Here is a 27,896-nt window from a genome sequence, read left to right on the forward strand (position 1 = left end):
TAAAGTACTGTTGAATACTTTGTTTCATCCAGTTTGTAAAAGGATAAAACACATTCATAAATAGTTCTGTGAGCTTTAGGTGTTAAAACCACTGAAATATACATATTAAAATTACAGGCAAGTGAGAATAGATCTGTTTTCACACATCAAAATGAAGGTGCCCACTCACACAAGTTAGTTTTATCTAATTTGTAAACACTAAACTAAATAGATTTCATAGCAGAGATCAACCAGATTTGAAATTATTATGTGGGGGAAAATGGTTCATTGAAATTTTAGATAATGAGAAGTGAAATTGTTAGCAATAGGCAGGTACACCTTTTTCTGGAATACACACAGAACACAAAAATTTTCAGATCAGGTTTATGTAGTTGTGGAAGGATCAGTATGGAAGCGAGAATTGATCAGGTTATTACCAGAATCCAGTTCCTGGGTTAAAACAGAAGACACAAGTCCTGTGTCATCACGGTCATCACGTAGTTTGTGCTTACACATGAAATGCCACCATTTATCCATTTTAATAATTTCCTTTGGCTTTCTTCTTTGGCTCACTATTCTTGCAGTGCATCTTCCTCTGTGTGTCTGGAATCTTCCTTTTAGTTCTTCTACAGCCGAGACCACGGCTCACATCATGCCCAGCAGCTTCTATTTTATTCCTCTCTGCTTCATTTTTCTGTGGCCATTCATACTTCTTGCCTAAATCCAGTATCTCATTTGAAAGAGATGTGTGTGAGATACCTTTATATCAAAACCTGATATAAATTCAGATGTGTACAAAACAGAAGAGTTGCTGGTTCAGATCCATTAAATTCTCAAAAAGCATCCCAAGAATAATTCTGAATGATCTGATACACTGTATAAAAATACACAGGACAAAAATTAAAAATGAAACACCCTCTAATTTTTCGCAGTTTGAAGAGTGGCAATATATATAACTTTCATTTTACACCTACATCAGATGCCACTGGTAGGGATTACAGAGAGCTGTGAATTCTTGGCATAAATATGCCAGAAGTGTTAGGGTCTCCTGTGCCTGTACTCCGTGATTAGCACAGTTTAGACATTTGATTGTTTCACCTTACATAACAAGAGCAGAAAGCTAAGGAAAAAAAGGAAAAAAAAAAGATTGTGTGTGTGGGTGTGTGTATGAAAAGAGCATCAGTATAGCTACATACACAAAATTTAATTATTTAGGCAAGAAATTTAACCAATACTGTACCAAGTGTTCTTAGATCAACACATTCCTAACAGAGAAAGATTTCAATGCTTTCACCAGCAACCAGCTGTTCTCTTAAAAGCAAACACCTAAGCTCAGACAAGTACCTCACTAACCATTCAGTGATTTTTCACAGTTAAGTTTCCCAGAACAATTACTTGGCATTATAGCTTAACCTCAAAACCTGCACATATAAAACAATCAACATGAAAATGAGACGTCCAACACACTCTGTAGCAGTAAGAATGGTAATTATATTTTTATGTAAACAGCATACCAAGCAGGAATTCGTCACATTTCACCTGTTTGAAGTAATTTTAAACAGCACTAAAATCACCCTTTGTAATGCCTGTGTATTTTCAAACAAGTACATTCATTTAATCAAAGATTTGCAATAATTTCTACAAGTATTTCTAGCATGGTATTTTACATGTATCATTTCCTAATCACTGCAAAGCAAAATAGAGCTCCTACAGTTCAATTTGCGTATCAATACCATTACCTGTTCTATCCTGAACATAGTAACAAGAATGTGAATCCTGAATTGTCCTGAATATGAATGACAATGTGACTTGTCATGACATACCGCTTGGTGTGTGTCATTTACTTTGTGTTTATAAAGTAATGAGTAAAAATAAATCATCAGGACTCTCTGAAGAACAGCCTAGAACATGTACTGCCAAACAGTTATGCCTGTTAATACTGACCTACAGGAGGAGGTTAGATTGATTCTTAAAATTCCAGGTATGTAAGAATTCCAAGTCCCACAACTGGAACAATTAAAAAAAAATGTTATCTTTTGACATACAAGTCATGGATCTCCAGCTGCTAAATGTACCTGTGACAGTGCCAGAATATTTCAAGTACTGGCTTAGGTTAGGTAATACCGACTCAGGCAACAACAAAGTGAAAACAACTTGAATTACACACAAATAATGCTTACAGTTACAAAAAGCACCAGCTGTGCTTTATTACACAAAAAAGGGCAGCACTTGTTCAAAACCCATAAAGAGCTGTGACAACTCTTTTCTACATATTTCACTGTACAGAATCACAGATTTCAAATCCCTTAAGCAGTTGATTGCTTCTTCTCAACCGTATAAGAGAATTTGCATATCAAAAATGTTTTTGTGCACTCAGTGAGAAGACAGGAAAAGAGCCATCAGAGTTGAAGGTGAGAAGAAGAATGAACAGAAAGCATTCCAGATAGTAACTTTGCTATGGTAGAGAATTCATGACAACGGAAGTGATTTTGTCTGGGTACATAAGACTTGGGCACAGCACCAAAAATGTGAACTCTTACATAAGTTTCAAGAGCAATTCCTCAGAAGAAAAATTTCATCCTAGGTCAGGGAAATGCTTCTTGAAAAAAGCCTCATTTGCACTCTTTATTGACCCTTTGGTTTGGGATGGAAGACACATTAAGGATCATATGGTTCCAGTTTCCATGCCATGGGCAAGTCTCCCCAGCCTCTCCACTTTCCCCCAGACCAAACTGCTCATAGCCTCATCTGAACTGGCCTTGCATTCTTGCAGGGAGGAGTCATCCACAACTTCTCTGGGCACCTGTCCCAGTGCCTCTTCACCCTGAAGGTGAAGAACTTCTTCCTTACAACTAATCTAAATCTACCCTCTTTCAGTCTAAAGCCATTACTCCTTGCCCTATCACTACATGTTCTTGTAAAAAGTTATTTTCCAGCTTTCTTGCCGGTCGCCCTTCGTAGTGGAAGGCAGTCTTCTCAATCTTCGCAAAGCCGTCTTCTCCATTCTGAACAACCTTGGCTCACTCAGCCTGTCTTCACAGGGGAGGTGCTCCAGACCCTTAGTCTTTGTGGCCCTCCTCTGGACTCACTCTGATGGGTCCATGTCTGTCTTGGACATAGTAGTCCAGGTGGGATCTCATGAGAGCTGAGTAGAGGGAGAGAATGACCTGGCTAGTTATGCTTCTTTCGATGCAGCCCAGAATAAAATTGGCTTTCTGGGCTGCGAGTGCACATTGCTGGGTGACATTTGAGCTTCTCACCAACCAACACCATATAATGATAGCATGTGTATTTTAATTGTGTAACTTTCAATCTTTGCACTCTCATATCATTTGGCAAGCTTTGGTAACAAATCAAAACACTTCTTTTGGCCCCAGCTTTATTTTCTTGGTGCTTTTATGAATTTTCCCTTCATATTAGCCCACTTCAGATTCAAAACAAGGATGAAGTCACCTAATTCAAAAATCAGTTTCAGAAACATCAATAAACTAATAACGTGATAGGGTCATTGGCTAAAATGTTAAAAAATGTTTCATTACTTCTATGCCATTCAAAGACGAAAGCTTAGTGCCTGCTAAAAATGAAGATTCTTCAAATTCTCCCATCTCTCCTCCACACTCAGAAATGAGATAAAAAATAAAGTAACCACCTTAGTCCTATCACACATTTGCTCTTAGTGTTAAGGATAAATTGGAGACTGAGGAAAAATACCAAAAATAAAATCCAACAACATGAAAATATAAGAGAAATTGTGAATCAGAAATTTGCATTTTCCTTTAAGAATCAGGTAAGATTGTAATGTATATCATTTACTTAAATATATGCTTGTTGTTCCAGCTGCAAGGTTCTCCTTTTGGCCATTTAAGTGAGATATTTAATTGACTGCTTGAAAGGAATGCCAGATAGCTCTGCAGACGCTGTTGGCACTGCTGGCAGGCTGCGGCTGCTGCAGCGGCAGGCGGGAGGCCGAGCCCGCTCACCGCCCCCCCTGCTGCCTCGTACAGTGCAGGCCGCGGTCAGCCTTCATTGCATCGGCCCCTGCGTGGCAGGCGGCTCTCTCATCGGCACCTTCCTCTGTTTCTCCAGGAGAATGCCGTGGGAGACTTGTGTCAAATGCCTTACTAAAATCCAGGTAAAAAACACCCACATTCTGACGCACTAAGTGAGTCACCTCGTTGTAGAAGGAGCTCAGGTTCGTCAAGCAGGACCCGCCCTGCATGAACCCATGCTGACTGGGTCTGGGTACCTGGTCGCCCTGCATATGTTGCATAATGGCACTCAAGATGATTTTCTCCCTTTTAGCAGAAGTTTACAAAAGTGATTTTTTTTTTTTAGATGCACCTTTTGGTTCAATGGATCATCAAAACCTGTTAATTCAATAAAGAAACACAAAGCATTGTCAGTGGCTGTGTAATGGATACCACTCCTGACAAATCTAGCACTTCTTTTTGAATGAACTGTTTACAAACAATTACTCTCTCCAAACACAACTTGCGTGTATTACATCCTGATTTGATCCCTTTTCACAGTATCACAGTACATTAGAGGTTGGAAGAGACCTCAGGAGATCCTGTTGCATGGCTGTCATTTTAAGGTGGCTCCTAGTCCTGTTAGACTAGACAACAAGCACAGTAAGCAGCATAACCGAAAACACTGAAGCTGTGAAATTTCTCCTGAAAAGTCACAGAACTTTCACAAATCATCTCATGCTGATATTTGAATATCATGTGTGTGTGTATGTATATATATATATATAAAAGAGAGAGCGAGAGAGAGAAAGGGCTATAATAAATTACATAATTTTTCAGATACAGCAAAGCTGAGCCAGTACTTTGAGATTTGTTGTCATTTTTTCATTTGCAAACTTAAGGATGCTTTCTTTGGTTAACTACTTCCGTACTTAAAGTGCCCACAAGCTACATCAACATAGTACTCTCTTAAATCAGTTAATATACTTCACGATACATGATAGTAGCAAATATCTGTATTTATGTATAAATATTTTAAAATATTTTCACATGTATTTCCAATATACAAACACTTAGATCAATTATAGTCAACCATGACTAAACAAAATTAAATACAAAATTTAAAACTTTATTGACAATATACTCTTCTTTAGGGTACATTATGCTAACTAAATCTACATTTTAAAAAAGTAATCATTCCAGTATTTGCACCGCACAATTTTGTTGAATTATTGCAGAGAAACCCTTGGGATATAGGGAATACATGCTTTTTATGTGCATATATTACCCTGGAATATTTAATTGCTTTTGTTGACAGAAAGACATGAATTTTCTCACTAAAATCACATCTATGAAGAAAGATGTAAAAGGTAACATTTTTTTCTATATAAATACCTAACATTTATATGTATTTGTAAAAACTCTGAGAAAGATTTAGGAAAATGTCTCAGTTTCAAATGTTATCTTTTATACTGTGATGCTGCAAGATTACTACTGCATGTCATACATTAATAGCAGTGAATTTTAAACATACATACCATAAAAAAGACATGAGTATTTTCTAGACAGACCCAGTGATAAAAAAAGTTCAAGGCAGAATAAGACACTTAGTGGGAAAGCTAACAATCAATGTAAACGTCAGTGTTTCCTACCAAACATCCAAACAAACAAAAGAGCCAGTATCAAACAAATAGGTTAAGACTGCATTCCAGTCATTTGGTTTGGTATTAATCTCAAGGACAAAATAAATCCCTTTGAAAAGCTAATCTGAAATGGTTGGACTCAATGATCTTAAAGGAGTCTTCCAACCTTAATGATTTTGTGAGTTTATGCAATTTTTATTAACCTCAGTACAGAATTGTGATCACTATCTAAATAAAGCCTGGAGCACACTGTGATGCCTACAATCAGTGGATGTATTTTAATTGACTTGAAGACCGTCACAGTCCTATTATCATAAAACCTGTAGCACACTTCCAGTGTGGGGAACCCATCCATGCCCGTCATCCATCTGTTTAGACATGATTGGCAAAGTGGTAGGCAATATGCAGTGGCTGCCTCTGCCTGAAAGGAATAAACCACAGGATCTTCCACTGAGTGCCAAAAACTTCTGAGAAGGTCTGCTGCCACGGCTTTCGGGGCCTTGATCTACAGAAGACAGCATTATTAGTGAAAGACAGCATGCCTACGGTGCACTTCAGTCAGCTAGAACAATGCAGGTTTGGCTGGGGATCCATTACTGAACTCTGATGAATTGTGTCCCAGCATCACACAAACACAGCTTTTTCCTTCATTACAGCATGCAGCTGAGACTAAACTTTGGAGAATAGAAACTGTGTTGTCAATCAACTCAGGGCAACATCTGAAGCAGAAAAGAACCTCGAATCAATGAAATGTATGTCAAGACACAGCATACAGTGTCTTTTGATATCTACTTTTGGAAGAAAACATACTACCACTGGCTTAGTGTATGGAAAGAACAGGAATAACGGGACCCTAATTTGTGTACAACCCATATTAAAAGATTAGTGAACTGCTAGTAGAGATAGGAAGTGCACGGCACAGTACCATGCAAAATAATCTTAACAAAGCACCATAAGTTGCTTTTCCCTGTCACACTATTAAAAAAAATCCATCTATTCCTTTAGCTTTTCAGCAAATACAGAAATTTTACAGCACTTACATGTCTTCACAACAGTTTGACATTTTTTCTATACTTGTAGTGTCCTGTTAAAGAAAATACAAAGGAAAAGTATTTATTTACATTCCTAACTGTTAAAATGCCATTATGAAAGCAACTAAACAAAACAGGGAATCAGGTATTAGCAACCACTGCTTTGGCATTAGTCCATTAGGTTAGGTATTACTTGTATATCATGTTAAAACAGCTGTTATACACCCAAATTTACTCTGTCTGTTAAAGGATTTTTACAAACTTGATGTTAAACGAACACTGTGTAGTTTTATTACAATAGTACATACCACAGAGCATCAAGAAAAACTTATAGTATTAATACAGATAAAATTAATTTACGGATTACAATTAATTCATGGGACATTTAGAAGTAATATGTATAAGGTATGCTATTGCCATACTTCGTACAAGCACCATTCCAGACCTGGAGTAGGCCACTGAGATAACCAGAGGAAAATTTAGTAAAATGCAACTATTAACAGATGCAGTACTTTGAAAAATATAGTTATTAAGGTTAAAAATAGTTATCTTGATGAGTATTCCAATGAAAACAGCACCAGTAGGAATATACCATCAATTTTCACAGTTGCTACAGGTAAATAGCAAATATAAAAATTATTCTCTTAAAATGTAGCAAACACAAAAATAAAGTGTAGAATGAAGGCACTCTGCAGCTAACAATAAACTAAATTCACACTTCACTTTTCTAAATATTATTAATTTAATGAGTCACAAAGTATTATAATTGGCAAATCAATTTCAGCTTAGATCATCCTTAAATAAACTTTTAAAACCACCACCAATAGTACTTTCTCTGCACTTCTGCACTAGCTATTTAAGAAAAGACTCAGTGAATATCACTTTGATTTTAGCTCCAGTATTACTGTTTTCAATTCATATTCATGCTCATTGTGTCCCAAAATAATTCACGAAGTCCAAAATACAGTAATTGAAATATTTCTCATGGTTCCATCTACTTTTCATGGTAGCTTGATGTTTCCCTTATACTAATTCACTGATTTAGGCACACATAATGCAAGTGTCAGTGTTTCAGCGAAACCCAGAGAGAGGCTGGGGGATGATGAAAGCATTCCTGCAGAAAAGGACTTGGGGGTGCTGGTGAACAAGAAGCTGAGCATGAGAAAACAGTGTACATTTGCAGCCCAAAAAGCAAATGGCATCCTGGGCTGCATCAAAAGAAGCGTGGCCAGCATGCTGCTCAAGAGAAGTGATTCTGCCATTCTGATCTGCTCAGCTAAAACCTCACCTGGACTACTGTGTCCAGCTCTGGGGCCACCAACACAAGAGACATGCAACTGCTGCAGTGGGTCCCAGGGAGGGCCACAAAGATGATAAGAGTGATGAAGCACCACTCTTACGAAAATAGGCTGAAATAATTGGGGCTATTCAGCCTGGAGGCTGGCTCCAGGCAGATCTTATAGCTACGTTTCAGTATCCGAAGGGGACCTATGGGAAGGCTGGGGAAGAACTGTTTAGAAGGCCTTGTAGCAACTGGACAAGGGACAATAGTTTTCAACTGGAGCAGAGTAGATTTATGTTGGACATAAGGAGGAAGTTCTTAACAATGAGAGTGGTAAAATATTGTAACAGGTTGCCCAGGGATATGGTTATCCCTGGAGACATTCACGATCAGACTTGATGTGGCCTGGGCAGCCTGATCTACTAGTTGGAGGTATGCCTGCTCACTGCAGGGATGTATTGGACAAGATAACCTTTGAGGGTACCCTCCAACCCAATGCAATCTGTGAATCCTTACTGTCATAGAGACACAAGGACTGTCACTTAACTAGGCTGCTACCTAGCAAAACAACTATATACCATGTTTCTTGATTGTTACTGCCATCCAACTGAGTGCAGACACTTTTGGGATTCTGCCACCATCACCTCAAAGCTTTAAGAGGGAAAGGTGAAATGTGAGTGGGAAATAATGTACAAGAAGCTGCTTCACTGCTTCACTGCATGTCACCAGACATGAGTGGCCTCAATTCTCCTTGCCACATTTTGTCCTTCTAAATCCACTTCCCAGCTGAGTTTTGGAACAGAATACCTTACATGCTGAATGGCAAAAATTTTAATTCTGCCCACAATTTACCCAGCTGAATTCCAGATACACTAGGACAAAGAAATTGTCTCCTCATGCCAACCCAGCAGGATGCACAAGTGCTTCCCTGTTTGTGAAGTTATGCCCACAGCAGATTACATAAACAGTCCTGACCCCATTATTACATGGATCTGAACAACTGCTCGGTACTGAGAATAGGCAATAGGCAGGCAATAGACTGTAAATATTTTCTGTTTCAACTCCTGTATGTAAACTGCTTCCCCTCTCCCCATTATGGGCCTGTCTACTGTGTGCCCCCTCGACTTGTCAGAGGTAGCAGGAAAACATTGCAAGACCAAAGTCGTTTTCCTTGTGAGGCGGGACCTCACTGCATAACCAAGAGACATTCTGCTTCGTTGGACTGGCTTTTCTGTCCAACTCTTTTCCCACGCAGCTGCCTGAATGTAAAGGACTAAGCGAATACATGACATTTCAGTAAGGTTGTAACAGCGTTTTCATGGGAGGCTATAGGTCATTCCATAACTGCAAAAATATCTCAGCTCTAGGAATTATCCTCTGGTCAATTCAAAGCTGTCTAGCTGATAGTACAAAATATTGTTTGAAAGCAACGTTTTTTTGTAAAATGGTAGCATGCTAGTCCAGACCATAACTGATTTATAGCTATTTATGCTATAGATTTATAGATTTATGCCATCTTTTCACAACAGGAGCCTTAAAACAGGTTTCGGTGCAGAAGTAACATACTAAAATAATACTTCAGATGTGGCCTTTTGCTCGTTTTCTCCATGTTGTTGATTTATTAATACATTTGTACTGCTTCTTAAAATACGGTATTTGAGATTCACAGAGGGATTGTCAAGCTGGAAACTGGGTGCTGTTTCTTCTTAATTATTATAATCATGGTACATTATCAAGATCCTGAAAGTCAGTGTCTGCTCCCCTCAAAAAATGCAACCCGTTAAATAAATGACTGAAGCGAAAGCATGAAAACAGAACTGCAGAAAATGATTGCCAGAAAAAGACTGTCAAAGCTTCCACACCTTTAAGGCATACTATGGAGTTTAGTTCAATAGGAAGTCAAACAAAATCCATCTTTTCTCCCTCTCTCCTTTTCTCCTACTTCTCCTCCCCCAACGCTGATGATAAACAGCTGGGCTCACTTGAAATGTAGTTTAATTTGAGAATGAACCAATTTACCTTTTCATGTGAAAATGAAACTTCACAACACTCCAGGAAACTTGGTAGCCCCTCTGGAGACAGGACAGTAAGGAAAAGGAGAGGACCACAATTGAGTTTTGGCTTGTTATTTAAGGCTTTTTTCTCAGATGAATTTTTCTTCTTTTGGAGACAGGAGGACCAGAATAACCGCTATTGTTCTGAATGTCAAAGTGCTCTGTTCATTAACACATCTCACAAATGGCTGCAAACCAGAATATCATCTCAATTATGCATTTAGTGTATACCAAGGTTTTGCTACATCAGTATTACTGTGTTCAGCCTAAGAGGCTTTGGCTGTCTGCATCTCTATCAGCTTGGATTACTATTAATACAAGTAGAACTCTGCTAAGATTTTTTTTCCACCAGACTTACAGCTAATGCCAATGTTAAAATCTTTCGGAGAATTGGCACTCATCCAAAAGTTGAAAATAACTTAACATGAGGAAAAATGGAATATCTATTGAATCGTAGTAACTTTTGTCTCCAAAAAGCCCATAAAATCTACAAGAAGAAATCGACTAACGTACAATTGATTAATCTCACACAATGGGTCACCCGGACCCCCAGTCATCATCCAGATCAAAACCAACTATTGTTCCTGCACCTGGTTATTCCAAGATACATACTCACTGATCTGCATCTAAAAGCAACTAGAAAAAAAAAACATCATACCGTAGTGAGAAAGGATGACAGGAATTAAAGGATATAAACACATCAATCATTAAAAACATATAACTTTAATACAAGAGGAAAAGGGCAAAGAGTTCAGATTCTGCTGAAAGGGTGAGGAATGATTTTTTCCTCAAGAACTTACTACAAGCCTGTGAGTGCAGCTTATCTAAATAAAGTAAGTTACTACCACTGCTGAAATGGAGAAACGGGTAGAGACTGAATTCTGCAGACCAACTTAGAATTCATTTGCAAATGAATGCACCTGCATTAGCTAATAAGAGGACTGTATCTTTTACATCTATATTTTAATTAGCATAAGTAACTGCCTGGAAAAAAAACCCAACAGGCTTTCTATAGAGATCACATGCACTGTTTAACAAGCCACAATATAGGGCAGGATTCATCATGAATGAATTTATCATGGAAGAAGCACATGGAAAGAATATTTTCCTCTTACCAATTCATGTTTTTCAAAGGAAATTTGTAACTCAAAGCACAGAGCTATAATCTCAGGTTCAATTTTGCTTCTGTCTTTTCTTCACGTAACTTGTAACCAATGCAGCTCTTTTTAATACTTGCAACAGAATAACGTAAGCATTATGCCATGCTTCCTTAAAATAATGTTTTCAGATATTGAGTATATGAGAATCAGCAGGAAAGTATGATAAAGCAGAAAGAGAAAAAAATAACAAAACTTGCATGCCTTCCTGTGTTTCCAGCCATGGATTTATCTGAAAGCGCAAGACAACATATCCTTTATCTGACAGCACATTTTTTTAATCCTTCTACCTAACATCCTTTCATTGTGTAATTATGTAAATGAAAGGTAGGGAATGGAAGAATGTAAAACACTGAACATATCATAGATAGAATACTTCATATTTCAGAAATTTTCCTTTTTGTAATTAGTTAAATTTTGAGTTTATCTTTGACCACTTTTTAGCATCGTTTCCTTAATTTAGACTTCTCAAATAAGGAATTATGATTAATTTTATCAGTTACAATAAATTCAGCCTGAAAATTTAGTTCAGTTTTAACTTTAAATCCCTAAATTACAGTATTGCATGCAAAGTGAAAAATTAAGCTGCGCCATATCTAGCAAATACTCCTACACTAGGGAATACTCATACACTACACTATGCTCTTAGATAAACAGATTTCCAATATATTTGTCAGATACTAGAAAATTATTGAATTAAAATAAATCCTCTGATAACAAATTAGGAACACATCTACAACGATGATACAAGCATATCCCTTTCAGTCTATTTCAAATCCATGGTGTGGTAGGTGCAGATAGCTGCATGACAGCAAGAAACATGACAAAACACATTATTTTTCTTGATTCTTAAAAATACCTTCTTAAGACAATTATACTAAGGAAAAAATGCTTAGGAAGGCTAGCTATTGAACTTCCTCACACTGAAGCCATTTTAATGGACCTGATGTCTAAATCTAATGAGCATCATTTAACTAAGGGGGAATCAGTCCCCAAAACACTCAAACATCCTTATTTCAACTGATTGAAGGTGCTTTGTTTACTATTTAGAAAAGTAACTGAGTTGTAAAAGGACTTCCTCCTTGAGTGATAAACAGGAGATATTTTGGACATGATACTTTTGACTCTCTGCAAAGTATAAAATCACTTTAAATTTTCTAACTTATGCTTTTCCTTAATAATATTGGAAACAATACCAAAAAAGTATTCCCACTTTACCTAAAGCCATCAAGTTATTTAAATCAGGTGACACCTTTTGCCACTTAGTGTGCCTTACACTTGAATTTATTCTCACCTTTTAAATGGCTCATGAAAGAGGTTTTAAAAATAAACTAAAATTTTATTTTGATTTTGACCACAGTTTAACACTATGGTCAGATCATCAAGATACATTCACTAAAAATGTGAAACAAACTACTAATCTGTTTGAGAAAAATAATGTAAAGATACAAAAGACTTTACATAGTTAGCAAAATCCCATTCAAAGACCAGGACACCCCTAACTTGCAACAATTTAATTTTAAGACTTTATGCAGTTTTCTAATAGGAGATTTACCTATCAATGGACTAAAGGCAGAGACAGGAGAAAGGGAAGGGAAAAGGATAATAGGGAAGATACACACAGACAATATTAACATGAATTGACTTTCTATTACATTTCTAATTTTAAATTACTAAATGGGTTTGTAATTTATACACCTTTTGCTCTCTCTCTCTCCAATTACTTTGTATCTTACATTTTATTACAGTCAGGTAAAGAAATCATTTGCCTGGGAATCCTAATTTTCCCTACCAATTCTAATTTCTTCTGTACTATACTTAATTATGAGGATTAATAGTTCCTTGATTACATTTCTGTCATGTTTGAAAAAAAAAACAGGAAAAGCCCTTAATATTTCACTAATCAAAATAGTATTTAATAGATTATCTGATTAAAGATATAATTATAAATATTTTTAATTATAAGATACTTATTTTTAAAGACAAAAAGCATTTTAGCACAACTAGATCACTTGTGCAGTCTGTATATTGAAACAGAATTAAGCTTTTGGTTCTCTTAATAGCGTAACTGCAGTTACATTTTAATCCTTTTGCATTTCAGCCTTTGTAAAATGTTATCTGAATTACTGATTACATGAAGAAGTTTTAATTTTTCATTGTAATTTTATTATACTATTAAATTAAATTATACTTCTAAAGAAAATTAACTGCTTAGAAATATTCTTTTGGAATAAAAGTATCAGAAAATTAATTTGTACAATTTCCATCTTTCCCCCATTTCCTAAAAGGAGGTTTTTGTCCTTTTAGGAAGGAAAGCAGTCCTGAGCAAAATAATGTTCCTTACTACATGCTCACTCTATGTATTGGTCACACTAAGTAAAATATTTAAAATTAGTAAGTGCAAGATGATCATGTGGAGATGGATCTGTTTACAAGAACCACAAAAAACACCTAGATAAATAAGTTTGTTACTTGAAAGTGAAAAGGAGAAAGCCTGCAACAATAAAACACAGCACTTAAAAAACACAACCATTTTTAAATGCTTGTAAGGGGGGAAAAATTGTGGTAGGCATCATACAGCGCACCAGGCAGGCTCCTGAACACCAGCTGTTAAACTATCTTCCCTTCCATCCTTCCCAAGCAAAGGGAAATTTCTCACTGTAACATCCACACAGTACTCATGCACCAGGATATTGGCATGTCACTGTACACCATTCAAACAGTTAATTAACAGGAAACCCTGGTAGCATTAATTAAATTAATAAAGTCACTGTCCACTTAGTTTATAATAATACATCCTCTACCTTGCACAAAGACCACATGGTATCTATTCAGTTTACAAAAGCCCATCCCTTACATAGTTCTGCCCCATAGAAACAAATTAATTACTAAGTAATTTTAATGGAAAGCTTTTCTCTGCAAGAGTAACACAATAATCACATAAAATTGCATTTGATGGACTTCAGTGGAAAAATGAAGCACATTTTCTTATTTCCATATAAATGCTTGGTTTGAACATATGGAAAAATGAAAACACTGTTTAGTGTTTGAAATAAAAAACAATCAAAGGTAATCCTTTAAAATTAGGGTTCAGATTAGTCTCTGCAAAGGATGCTGTTTAACCGAAACATCTGGTAGTGCTATGTTGAGAGACAGGCCTTTTTTAACTTTGGAAATGAGATTAGTAGATCAGTTATTTGTAAGTGTCCAAGTAATTTCTAATTATTTTATCTGGGTCACAGATAATCCGCTTTTTCAGGGCTCCCACAATGACATCAGAGGATCACTGCTGAACTGATTATCCTGTTACCTTCCACCATCCATGGGAAGACAGGATTTTCCTTTTGTACAGGCGAAGAGAAAGAAGTAGCTTCAGACAGGTGGCAGCCAGCACATAATGAACAACATAGATCTTGGAAGAAGGAAAACATTATATATGCAAAAGGTATCAGCCTTAACAAAGGTCAGCAAACTGAGTAATTCTGGTATTCAGTGTCTGGTGCAATTTCAGTGTCTGATGCAATTTAAAACCTGATTAGATACGAACAAATATCAAAATAATGAGACAAACCATTGTTTAAAAAAGGATGCCATATCATTTATTCCTTGTTCTACAGTAATGCCTTGTATATCAAACATGTCAGAATCTTACTGTATAAACAGAAAAACTGGTTTTTAAGATCGTGTAATTATTGAAGTGATGTAAAAGACATAGAGAAATACTTTCTTAAACTAAAACATAAGTAAAAGAAATGCAAATGCCAGGGCTAATATTGCAGTAACATACATACAAGCATCCTGACAGTTCCACCTTTTAAAAAGAGCTTGATTTGCAGCTCTGTACCTCCTATAATCAAAAGCAATCTGTAGTTGATACAAGAGACTTTGTTTTTGTTTTTTTTCCCTAAGTGAATTTTTGCTTTTTCCTAGGAAATAGACTAGTTATGCATTTTTAGGAAAACAAGCGTCTGTATCATATAAAAATAACAAGTAAGAGAGGGCTTCTTAAAAAACACATCAGGAAAATATGTCTTGAGAAAGCAAGCAAGTTTCTGTATGCCATTTGATTTAGCTTCCAATTAAATTTTATTATTTGGTATAACTAAAAAAAGAAAAAAAGTAATTGGAAATAAAACTGATTAACACTGATATAGTCTCCTCAGGATTGTTGTCTAGTTTAAGTGCAAAATACTACTTGCTAGATAAAATTTGCATTTGCTGTTGCAATACAATATCATTAATAAGTATAAGCAGTTGTTGCACATGCCAGTGGATGTTTTGCATTTTGTGGAAGATTTAAAAACTTTGAAATAGAACCACTTATTTCAAGCAAAATGACAATTTATTTATAAATAGTACTTATTAGTATTACTAATAAGTACTTAATACTATTAGTATTTATTACAAACCACCACTCTTTGGTGTTTGAAACTGTTTGAAACTCTCCATACTAAAGCTATCTTGTTCTTCTGTAGCAGTTGAGGCAAAAGAGGAATAATTGATTGCAGGACTACGATTAGCTAGAAGTACTGTGAAGTAAAGGGCAAAAGGGTACTAAGGGTTTAAAACGAAGAAACTAACCAAAACAAAAATTTATTCTCAGTAGGAGAACATTTAGTTTTCGTAATTTTTTTTTTTTCACTTACTGTTTAATGCTGTTTGCTTTTAATTGTTAAGCAGTGCCATTAAAACTATCATGCTGCCTGGGAATACAGATTCATTTCCAGTTAAGGGATATAAAAAAAAAAAATTCAAATTTGTAATACAAGCAATGTACAGGAATAGAAGACTAGTTAAGCTTGCATCAAGTATGGGAGTAAAGCAGGCCTTCAATATTAACACACAATTGTTTCAGAAATTACATCAGTGCTTTCGTCATAGGTGAAGCTGATTTCTTCCACGGAGTTCTCTAGAAACATGAACAATTTAAGGAAGAAGACTAATTGTTATGGTGAAATTTTAAGATTAGATTCTTGTTAGGATCTTAGAGTTCCTAAATTAGGGTCTTAAATATCCCTATTTCAGAGACTCCTGAATTACACAAAACTTCAGATACTTCTAGTTCTATAGTATTCAAGTAAAAGATACTCAAGAGCTCTGTCATGTACAGGCTGTAAGAAGAGCTAGAATTCAGATGATGAGAATAAAGGCAAACAGAGCTTGGGAAAGCAATTGGAGAATGAGGATGAAAACAGCCACGTGCTCCTTCTGCTAGAAGTGTGTTTCACATATGCTAGTTTCTAGGGAGAAAGCGCTAATCTTGTATACAGAGGCCACCTCAGCTGCTCCTCTCTTCATCAGAACAATTCATGTCAAAAGTTCCTCTAAGGTCAGTTTTTGCCAACCAGCTGTTCTCCTCTCATTGTAGGAAGTCACCTTCCTTCCTCTTTGGCTTCCTGGACCTCCAGATGATATGAATAGCATTGTGCTGACGATACCCAAACAGTGATACCACAGTAAGAGGAGTATAGGAAATGCAGTCAGGGAAATAGACTGTTGTGATTTTATCAGAGGGCACATTTTTTCTGAACATACTAGTATCTGCGGAAGACACACAAACCAGGATCATAGCAGATTACATGCAATTTTTTTCTTAAAGAACTTTTACATAATGGATCTACTGTTATAAATAATGAGAGTTACACAGTGCTAGGCACATAGCAGTCATCTGTGTAACAACACTGAATTTTGGAAAGTGCCAGCACACACAGCAGAATATTTCACCTGCAACTCATAATGTGCTGCTTTGCCTTCCTTTTTTAGCTACTGACTTGTTTCAGAAAAATATGTTTCCATTACAAGTTCACTTGGACATTCTCTGACTTCTGAAAAAACTCTACTCAAAACCTCTGGTCATTCTTATGGCTTGACTTATGGCTCAGTTCTGGAAAAGAGCATCTCTGCTCATAAAAATTCTGTACACAGTGGTCACTGAATACAAATTAATTCTATGCATTCAACTTTATCTATCTTGCTGCAATAGCAACCAGTAACGTTCTGTAAATACAGAGTCAGCATGAATGCTCCTACCTAGTGCACACATCATCATGCATGCTACATTCCCAACCATTTACATTTGAGCAGAGATAGCAGACTTTGGAAATCAACCATAAACAATGAAGCACAAAGTTGCTAGTCCAGGTACTAGCTTCTTATTACTGATCATGCTAAAAAAGGATGAACAAGTCTACTGTTTCATCTTAGCTTGCTTATGAGCATATTCTGTGTATGTAATAGATACTGGAACATCAAGAACTGCATCCAATATTCCCCTCAAAAGGCTTTGTATTATTTTGACAAAACAGAAATTACTGGCTTAGCTTCTGGAAAATTATTTAATGAGAGTTTACCTTAAGGAGAGTCTGTAAATTTTGCTACAAAAGGGTCAAAGTTTCATAAACCTTATTTTTCTTCACAAAAATGCAGTTTTGCAGCATTTGAAACATGGGTAAATAGCAAAATTAAGCCCCAACAAACCTGAACTTGCTGGACTTATTTAGCATCATTATGCATCAGTAAAAGTTTAGATCACAAAGCTACAATGATGATTGTGTCTGTTATTTAAAACCCACTTTTATACAGGAGCTGTGGAACTAATCTTGGCTTGATGCAAACACGGGCATGGACCAGGAAAATGGTTAAATGGCTTTTTATCTGTTTGCCTGTACAAGCACAAGTAAGAGCTGCTTTGCTTCACCTTTTTCAAAAGGCCCAAGTTCCTGTCCACCTCTTGCACACATCTGGGTAGCTTCAGCAGTCATTGAAATCCATGCTCTCAAGAATAGCTAGGGAGCAATTAACATGAATTCTTTAGCTGCATTATCTAAACCCTTATGGATTTCTCTTTCTTTTCGGCTAACCTCAAGTCTGTACTATTATACTTCAGTGATTGTGTTCTACTGCTAAAGTTAGTTTGATCTGTACCTTACACTAAGTTAATGAATTAATTTAAAAATTAAGCTTATTTTAAATAAAGCTCACTGCAGATACAATTTGCTTAGTTTATACAGGAAGTTTAGAGGTCCAATAGTGCAGTAGGAACATTGCTGTCTCTTAGTGACTGTGGTGGTTTTAAGGCTATACCTTTAACTTCTTCTCACAAAGTTTGAGCATAAAGGTGAAAGAATGTAAATAAATCGCAATTGGGTGTAAGAAAGCAAAATAATAATTGTTCTAAACACTTCCATTGGAGAGAGAGAAACGTTCAAGAGTCAGTACTCAAAACAAAGTGCAGGCAGTCTCTCTGTAAGTCTGCCTGGTGTTTCTCTGCTGGGCAGTCTGCATTTCTCTCTGGCTTTGGGAGGTAACACACACCCACATACTGACCTTGAAAAGCTAAGTTTACCAACCTCTCTGCTTCTTGCCTTTCTTCCTTCTGCCAGGGGTGTCTGGGGAAAGAGGAAGGGCCCCTCTGAGGCTAGGGGGCTTTGTTGTGTTTTTCTATTAATTGTACATATTTGTAAAGGTTGTGAATAGTGTATATTTGTACCTAATCATTGCATTTCATTATAGATTGTAGTTTTGCTTGTAAAATACAGCCTCATTTGCTTCTGAACTGAGCTAGTCTGGAGATGGTAATGTGGAAGGGGAATTTCAGCCCAGACACTACAACAGTGATTACAGTTTATTGCTTCTACAGGACTCGAGTGTCTTCCATGCTGTGTGCTCAGCACTGTGGGTGGCTATGCCTCATTTCTCTGCTCCCCTACCCTATGCATCATGAGTGTGTCTTTGCGGAGCCTGCAGAGATACTATTCACTCACCTGCTGCACTGGGCTCTGCCTTATCCATTGGTCAGCCAAACCTGTAAGCGCATGTTTATGGAGGAAGCAAAACCCCACACTACAATGCCAACAATCAAAAACAATTTGTAGAGGAAGATTTTCTGACACAACTTGCAGACTAAGCACAATGTCACCGAATAGATATGGCTTTGTTTGAAGTCTGACTTGTCGTTCCTCTAAATGGCTCTATTGTTTATTCTTGCCAACCCTACACTCATGAAGAAAGGAATGAAAAGGAAGATGACAACTGTGTTGCTTGAGCTAGGGATGGACTATATGACCTATGTTCTTTAATGAGTCAATGCAACAGCATACAAGTGGTATGAATGACTTAGACTTTGGAAATCCCAGTAATGGATTTCTATTTCCCCAGCAATCCCAAACCAACAATTCCAAACCTAAGAACACCCATATGAGGCAAGCACAATAGGCCCTCTGCTACAGGTAGGGTGCAGTGAGAGGCTCTAATGCAGAAAATCTGTACACTCCAGCATTTGCCTCTTTTAATCCATCCATATCTACAATTACTGTGGCGCGTTTCACAAAGCCTAGCAAAGAGGACAAAAAAAGAGTATCCAGGCATCCTGCAGCTCAGTGATCCACAAAATTATGATTTCAGCACATAAATCAGGTTGAACTCGAACCTGCTATTAGCCCACACCTCTTTCAGGGTGATGGCTAGCCCAGTAAGTGCATTGGGATGTACTTCACAGTACATTTTAAGAGTTTGGAGTGGTGGTAGTGGGCTGACATGTTAAGGCTCAGAAGAGTGAAAGAACATACTGGGAATTCATGCCTGTTGCAGTGGCAGCACAATTGGTATCCTGTGTTAGAACAAAAATGCCACAAGTTTCAGGTGTATCTGACATAATCAAGTTCAGTCTTAAGAGCTTTTATTTTATGTATTCTAATAGGAAGTGAATGGATGCTGAAGAACAGAATGGCAGACTTAGGTTTCATTCCTTGCTTTCTTCTGTTATCATTTCACCATGCCATAAGGGTTTTTTTTTTTTTTTTGTTTCTTACATATTCATTTAACAGGAACCAAAAAGATATCCATATTTCAGCATTTGAAATCTAGGACTCCTCGAGTTTCTGTCTCTCCTACTACTGGGAGTGAGGGTAGGTAAAACTGAGATGTCTTCACCACTTCAGCTGGATACTTAAGCAAGGCCTAGTACTGGATTAGAAAAAAAATCCCTTTTCTAGAGGAGGCAGACACAAAGGTTGTGTGCTAGCAGGTAGAGGTGAGAACCTGTCAGCATGTCTCTGGAACAGAAATCAGGCATACAGTAAAGAAGCACAAAGATAAGTCTATAGACCTAGGGGTTGATCGAAAGTGAAGAAAACATTCTGGTAGAGCAACTGGAGGATGGCAATAGAATAGAATAGCTAGAGTAACACAAAAAGCAGAAGGCAGTAAATTTATACAAATATAATAAAAAGCATAAGCAATATTATAATTTTACCTAGCCGAATGAAAAAATATACAGTAATTTTTGTCCTTTATTCTATACAAAGGAATTACATAATACAGGTAAAAGGTTTTCCATTTTGCACTACAAGGAGTAATAATGTGTAAAACCTCATCTCAGGCAGATCTCAATCAGTTGTAGTCACAAAGATGCTGTCATCTTGTACATTAATGTCTTTTTTAAAAAGTTTTGCAGGCCACATCATACACCCTTTCAGACACAAACATATCAAACTAATACACTCTGTTCAAGTACTTCAAACATGTCTACAGATTCTCAAGATAACTTTAAAGAATTCACTGGCAGTGATTAACTTCTGATCTAGAGAGGAGGAGGATACATGGCAAAAGCTTGTTTCTCATAGATATTTATTACGTTACCAAATTAATTTAACTGGAAATTTTTTCCATGCAGAGGATTTTTTTTCCCTGGACCTTTAAATACAGAATATATGTTTGGACTGTAAATTGTACATAATTCCATTCCACAGTTTACTAAACAAGGAAATAAGAATGCAAGCATATTTATTAAAATACTTAACAAAAAAGTCTGTGTTGTCAGAATGTATGATTTATCAGTGAGCCTCACTGTTACAAAGTATAACTGAGACCAGGACACTAAAGAGTTTAAAATAAAAACAAAAATACACATATATACATATGTTATACACTGCACAATTCCATGACAATATTTGGTTTTATTTTACTAATTTTAAAAAAATCAGTAAATTGCCTTAATAGGTGAATTATTAGAAAATTCGTTAGGTTTCTTAAGATTTCTATACAGACAAGAGTCTATACAAAGCAGACATCAAATAGGCAACTCATGTACAAGTGCTTCTCTGTTCTTCCCTTAAATGCAGTCTGCTTTTCAGCTTTTTAAAATTTTATTGAAAATAGAACTAAAATATACTTCTAAAAATTAGATACTTACAGTGAAAATACCCATTAGCTGAGTGTAAAAGAGGCCACTTATTCCACCTAATACTATTAGGCCCATGAAGGCAGATATTCTTAGGAGAGCAAGTTCATGTCTAAATACAAAAACATCCTAGAACAAGACAGAAAGAAGAAAGAGACTTTAGCACTTACCAAATAATTTTAGCCTTTCAACTGATTTGAAATACTAGATAAGAGCTGTTGCCAAAGTCATACAGCTAAAGGAAAATAATGGATTTTTTATCCATATTGCAAATCACTGATATATTTATGTGCTAAAATTATAAACTAATTATTTTTTTATTTGTACATGTAAACAGCTACGGGTTTTTTTCGCCAGAACGTTAAAAGCCTCATTCAGACATTTAAGATTTGGGAACAGATCAAGTTAAAATGGGTTATTACTCAATTTTCTATTTCAAACTATGCCAGATTGCTACACAAAAGCACCAGAACATAAGAAAACCATTCTCTTGAACAGTCTTATTTATAGACTCCTCTATCTCAGCTCTTAGCCATAGCATATTTCATTTTAACACGACCTCTTTTGTAATAAAAATAACAACATTCCTAGCTTGACTCTTGAAGATGGAACATACAAAATCCATGTATCTGTATGAGATGTGTCTCGTTGTAATGCTGTCTGTTATCCAAGATAAACTTAACTTTATCCTTTACATTTTGGCCTTAAGTGGATTATTCTAACTTTGGATATAGGTGCACAATCAAATTGCCACAAAGTATAGGAAAATATGAATTTACTGCATTGGCTGCTCTGAAGAGCCTGCTCTCACCCAGCAAAAAAATAAGAAAAGTGTAAGAAAGTCTTATAGATTGTTTTCAAAGGATAAAACATCTTTTTTTGTCACAGGAAAACATTTGTATGTGGCAGTTACAGTAGATGTACTGCAAGTTCACACCACATCTTATCCTCTGATAATGAGTTAACACACCCAATGTCTTACTTGTAAGTTACAGTTATGTTCTCAAGGCCATCTTTTGAATGTACACATCTGGTTTTCCACTTAGAAATGTCAGATCCCAGCAGGAAACTATTAAAACCTTTCAAGTAAACTTTAAATTACAACCAGAACATAAACGTGAACTGAATGAAAAAATAAACAAAGCAGCCCACTGCTTTTGAACTTTTTTTCATTCGACCAGTAGGACGTAGAACATTTTAGATTCGGGAATTCTGAGGTTTAATTAGAATAGTTAAGTCATATTTAGTAAAAAATTCCGTGTTTACATTTAATTTATTTCCATAAAGGAAAATATAAACCCAGGGGAAAAAGTTTATACTGGCTACTAAAGCTGTGAAGAAAATCAGTATTTAATAAAAATCACTATTTAACCATCTAGAACAGAAAGAAAATGCCACCAGTCTTTCTGAATTGGTAAGTCTGTTCTTGTTAGCACTGGCCTCTCATTCTGCTATAGAAAATATATGCTTCATATATATATATATATATATATATATATATATATATATATATTTACACACACACACACATATATATGTTGTTTTATTATATCAGAAATGTTTTGACATATTCAAACTCAGATTGACTGAAAACTGTAAAACCTAAGAGTGTTAACAGTGAAGTCACATTCCAGGAGCAGCATCGCACTCCCCCACTAAAATAAAAAGTTTGTAACATGGATTTTAGCAACCCCATACACTCTAGTTAGAAGAGCTCCTGCTCTTGAGCATAAATTTCAGCATGAAAAAGAGACATCACTCAACAGAAGAAAACAGAAAATCCTGGTGTAGCAAAGGTTGGTTTTTTACATTTGGATTTTCTAACCCATGTTAAAACAAGAGGTACAGAAAAGGAAAGACTTCTCATATTGAAGACCAAGAAATACTACTCTGTCTTTCCATACTCCCATAAAAGCATGTATTGCAAAGGACCAGGGACTGCTGAACTACTAGTGAGAAGCGATGACCTAACCAATATTTTTTCCTGCCATTACAGAACCCTGGGGAAATCAAACTCTCTGAGGCAATGATGATCTGGAAAAGAATACTGGAATGTGTACAGACAGAGCAGCATATTTCTGTAGAAAACCAAAGTAAGTATATGCAGGAACAGCCTTTTGATAATCAGACCTGCACTGAAGCAGAAACATATGACTCCATGAAAATAATTTAAACAAATAGCCATTTATATCCCAGTAATAATAATTATATATATAGGATGTTGCTGCTTTATGTATGTATTGGGTTTGGCCAAGCTGGAGTTAATTCTCCAGTGCTGTGTTTTGCAGCAGCAGTTGATAACATAGCAGTGTTTTGGCTACTGTTGAATAAGTACCCAGGCTATGTCTTTTCAATGTTTCCCTGCCCCAAGAGTACATTGAGGGATGGGCAGGATCTTGGGAGGGGACATGGCTGAGCTGGCATACCTGGACTGGCCAAAGAAGTATTCCATGCCATATGACGTCAGCTCAGATATAAGAATGAAGTAAAAGAAGGAAGTGGGGGGATTGGTCCATGGCGTCTATCCTCCCAAGCAACTACCAAGCTTAGAGAGCCCTGCTTCCCGAGACCAACCATCGTCCTGCTGATGGGAAGTAGAGACTAACATCTCTCTCTTGCTTCCGCGCGGTCTATTGCTTTTGCGTATTATTGTTATTAAATTCGCTTCTATCTTATTATTAGCTTTGGTCAATTTTTTTTTCTTCCTCCCCTCTCCCCCTGTCCATTTAAGAGGGGGAGTGATAGAGCGGCTTTGGTGGGCATCTGGCCTCCAGGCCAGGGCCAAACCACCACAATGTAAAAGCTCAAATCAGTTAGTTTTAATTATTCCATCTCAGAACGAAACAAAAATATTTTTCCCTGACAAGAAAATGAATCAAACTGTAATAAATCGATCCTTAAGACTCAGTAATTACTCAATCCCTCTTTCGCTGTATTTTGAACAGATCCTCTTGTTCAAATACCATTTAGGACTCACCAATCATTGCAGTGTGAGTACTTGGACAGTCTGCCTATTCAACCCCAAAATCACACTGACTATGGTAAGAGAAAGACCTGCACAGCCTGGGCCACAAAGCATAAGCACATGTAACCTAATATCACTAATTCATGAAGAAACTCTTGTGGCACAGAAGAGTTTTGTCCTGTAAAAGCATTTTTCCACATTGGGCCAGGCTGAGTTATGTAGCCTTGGTACAGATCTTAAATGCACAGTTTTAGCAAGGTAAGAGCTGCCCTTCATGTAGCCCCTTTCTCCCTTTTGTCAACACGACAACCAAACTGCTCTGTCAGAACTTCAGTTTGCATGGGTTGCTGCCACTGCATCTACTTAGCATTTCCCACACAGCTCAAATGTGCCCTCCTCCCAGGCTGTTGCCTGTTCTAGAGGTTTTTAAGTTCCCTTTAACCACTACTTTTATCTACCCAGTCAAACTGCAGGGATTTTTGGCTACGTACAAAACTGGATAGAAATGTGTACAACAGAAACTTGCTACAAAATAAGAAACAAAGTGTATCACAGTATATCAGAGGTTGGAAGGGACCTCAAGAGATCATCAGGTCCAATCCCCCTGCCAAAGCAGGATCACCTAGGATAGTCCGCACAGGAACGCAGCCAGGTGGACTTTGAAAGTCTCTAGAGGAGACTCCACAACCCCCCTGAGCAGCCTGCTCCAAGGCTCTGTCACCCTCACTGTAAAGAAGTTTCTCCTTATGTTGAGGTGAAATCTTTCATGTTCTAGTTTGAACCCATTGTTCCTTGTCCTATCACTGTGTACCACCAAAAAGAGCCTGGCCCCCTCCTCCTGACACCCACCCCTCAGGTATTTATACACATGATATTTATAGACATTGATCAGATCCTCCCTCAGTCTTCTCTTCTCCAGACTAAATAGCCCCAGGGATCTCAGTCTCTCTTCATAGGGGAGGTGCTCGAGTCCCCTAATCATCCTCGTGGCTCTCTGTTGGAATCTCTCCAGCAGGTCTCTGTCTCTCTTGAACTGGGGAGCCCAAAACTGGACACAGTATTCCAGCTGTGGTCTCACCAGGGCAGAGTAGAGAGGTAGAAGAACTTCCCTACACCTGCTGGACACATCTTTCTTGATACATCCCAGGATGCCACTGGCTCTCTTGGTCACAAGAGCACATTGTTGTTCCATGGAGAACTTGCTGTCCACCAGCACTCCAAAGTCTTTCCCTGTGAAGCTGCTTTCCAGCAGGGCAGCCCCTAACCTGTACTGGTGCCTGTTGTTATTTCTCCCCAGATGTAGGACCCTGCACTTGTCCTTATTCAACTTCATGAGGTTTGCCTGCACCCAGCTCTCCAGCCTGTCCAGGTCATGTTGGATGGCTGCACAGCCTGATGGGCTCCACAGGCCTCCAAGTTGACTCTGTGCCGTTGATGACGACCCTCTGAACTCTGTTGTGGAGCCAGTTTGCAATCCACCTCACTGACCAACCATCTATGCCACATCTCCTGAGCTTTTCTGTGAGGATGTTATGGGAGACAGTATCAAAAGCTTTACTGAAGTCAAGATATATGACATCCACTGCTCTTCCCTCATCTACCCATTTGGTCATAACTTCATTGAAGGCTATCGGGTTAGTTAGACAAGATTTGCCTCGGTAAATCCATGTTGGCTACTCCTGATAACCTTCTTGTCTTCCATATGCTTAGGGATGACCTCCAGGATGAGCTGCTCCATCATCTTTCCAGGGATGGAGGTGAGGCTGACTGGTCTGTAGTTGCCTGGGTCCTCCTTCTTGCCTTTTTTGAAGACTGGAGTGACATTTCCTTTCTGCCAGTCATCAGGCACCTCTCCTGTTCTCCATGACTTTTCAAAGATGATGGAGAGAGGTTCAGCAAGAGTATCAGCCAGCTCTCTGCACTTGTGGTTGCATCCCATCAGGGCCCATGGATTTGTGTGTTTTCAGATGGTGTAAGAGATCTCTAACCCTTTCCTGACTGACCTGAGGAATGTCCACATCTCTCCAGTTCTGCTCCCTTGCTTCTGGAGACTGAGGTTCCTGAGGGCTGGTCTTAGGAGTGAAGACTGAGGCAAAGAAGGCATTCAGCAACTCTGCCATCTCTGCATCATCAGTTACTTTATCTCCCATCTCATTCAGCAGTGGGCCTACCTTTTGCCTGCTCTTCCTTTTATCACTGATAGATTTGAAAAAACTCTTCTTTTTCTCCTTCACCCCTCTGGCAAGATTCAGTTCCAGGAGGGTCTTGGCTTTCCTTGTTGCATCTCTGCATTCTCTGGCTACATCTCTATAATCCAGCCAATTGACTAGTCCTTTTTTCCACATACTGTAAACCTTTTTTTTTTTTAATAAAGTTTTATTAAGAGTCCTTTGGTTATCCATGCAGGTCTTCTGCTTGCCTTGATTTTTTTTTCAAGGGAATACATTTCTCTTGAGCTTGGAGGAGGTAATGTTTGAATATTAACCACCTCTTTTCGGCCCCCCTTCCTTCCAGAGCCGTAGTCCACTGGATATTTCCAAGTACAGTCTTGAAGAGGGGAAAGTTGGCCCTTTTAAAGTCCAGGGTTGAAATTTTACTTATCACCCTGCTTCTTTGTCTGTTGATACTGAACTCTAACATGTCATGGTCACTGCAACCAAGATTACCCTGAACCTTGACATCTACAACCAGTCCTTCTTTGTTTGTTAATATCAGGTCCAGCCTTGCACTTCTCCTTGTTGGTTCTTCAACTATTTGCAGGAGAAAGTTGTCATCGATGCACTGCAGGAACCTTTTGGACTGTTTGTGCTTGGTTGGATGATCTTTCGAATCTGAGTGGCTGAAGTCACCCACAAGCACCAGGGCACTTGACCTTGAGGCTACTTCCAGCTGCCTGTAGAAGGCCTCATCAGTAGCTTCTTCCCGGTTCAGTGGTCTGTAGTAAACCCCCACAACCATATCATCCATGGTTGTGTGTCCCTTCACTCTTACCCATAAGCTTTCAATGCTTTTATCATCTCCCCCTGGGTTGAGCCCAACACATTCCAGTTGCTTATTCACATAGAGAGCAACTCCACCACCTCACCTTCTCAGCCTGTCCTTCCTGAAAAGAACTTAGTTGTCCATATCCACATTCCAATCATGGGAGCTGTCCCACCATGTCTCTGTAATTGCAACAAGAGCATAACCCTGCGACTGCACCCAGATTTCCAGTTCATCCTGCTTATCCCCCATGCTTATTGCGTTGGTATACAGACACTTCAGAGACCTAGCAGAGGAGTATCTGTTACCATTGTGGGTGTTGCATAATCCACTATCCCCTACAGCCCCTGGGATAGCAGTGGAGCTGGTACCCTGCCTCACAATTGTCCCACAAATGTCCTCAATGAGGCTCGCTTTTCCCTCTTCCCCCTTCAAAATTAAAGACCTATCAATCAGTCCTGCCAGCTCTTGTCCCAGGATTCTTTTTCCTCTCAGAGATAAGCAGGTTTTTTTCTATAGTGATCGGGCCTGGAGTCTTGTAGAGTAGCCTGTGATTAAAGAACCCAAAAACCTTCTGTTGACACCAGTCCCGCAGACAGGCATTAATCTGCTGGATTTTCATGTTTAGTCCATCGTTAGGCAGAGCTAGTGGGGG

At 37.8% G+C, this 27,896-nt stretch overlaps 1 protein-coding gene across 2 annotated transcripts in view; it reads right to left on the reverse strand.

Moving 5' to 3' along the window:
- Positions 1-5,962: 5,962 nt before the first annotated feature.
- ZDHHC21 (zinc finger DHHC-type palmitoyltransferase 21) overlaps positions 5,963-27,896 on the reverse strand; it is a 32,925-nt gene continuing 10,991 nt past the window's right edge. For both annotated transcript variants that reach the window (XM_054398021.1, XM_054398020.1), the window contains 3 exons: positions 21,307-21,423; positions 6,631-6,674; positions 5,963-6,095 (listed from right to left, as the gene is read on the reverse strand). In XM_054398021.1, coding sequence (XP_054253996.1) covers positions 5,963-6,095; positions 6,631-6,674; positions 21,307-21,423 — 294 coding nt within the window. The remainder of the gene's footprint in view (positions 6,096-6,630; positions 6,675-21,306; positions 21,424-27,896) is intronic.

The sequence above is a fragment of the Indicator indicator genome, chromosome Z (assembly GCF_027791375.1).
Source record: "Indicator indicator isolate 239-I01 chromosome Z, UM_Iind_1.1, whole genome shotgun sequence".
In the NCBI taxonomy this organism is placed as follows: domain Eukaryota; kingdom Metazoa; phylum Chordata; class Aves; order Piciformes; family Indicatoridae; genus Indicator; species Indicator indicator.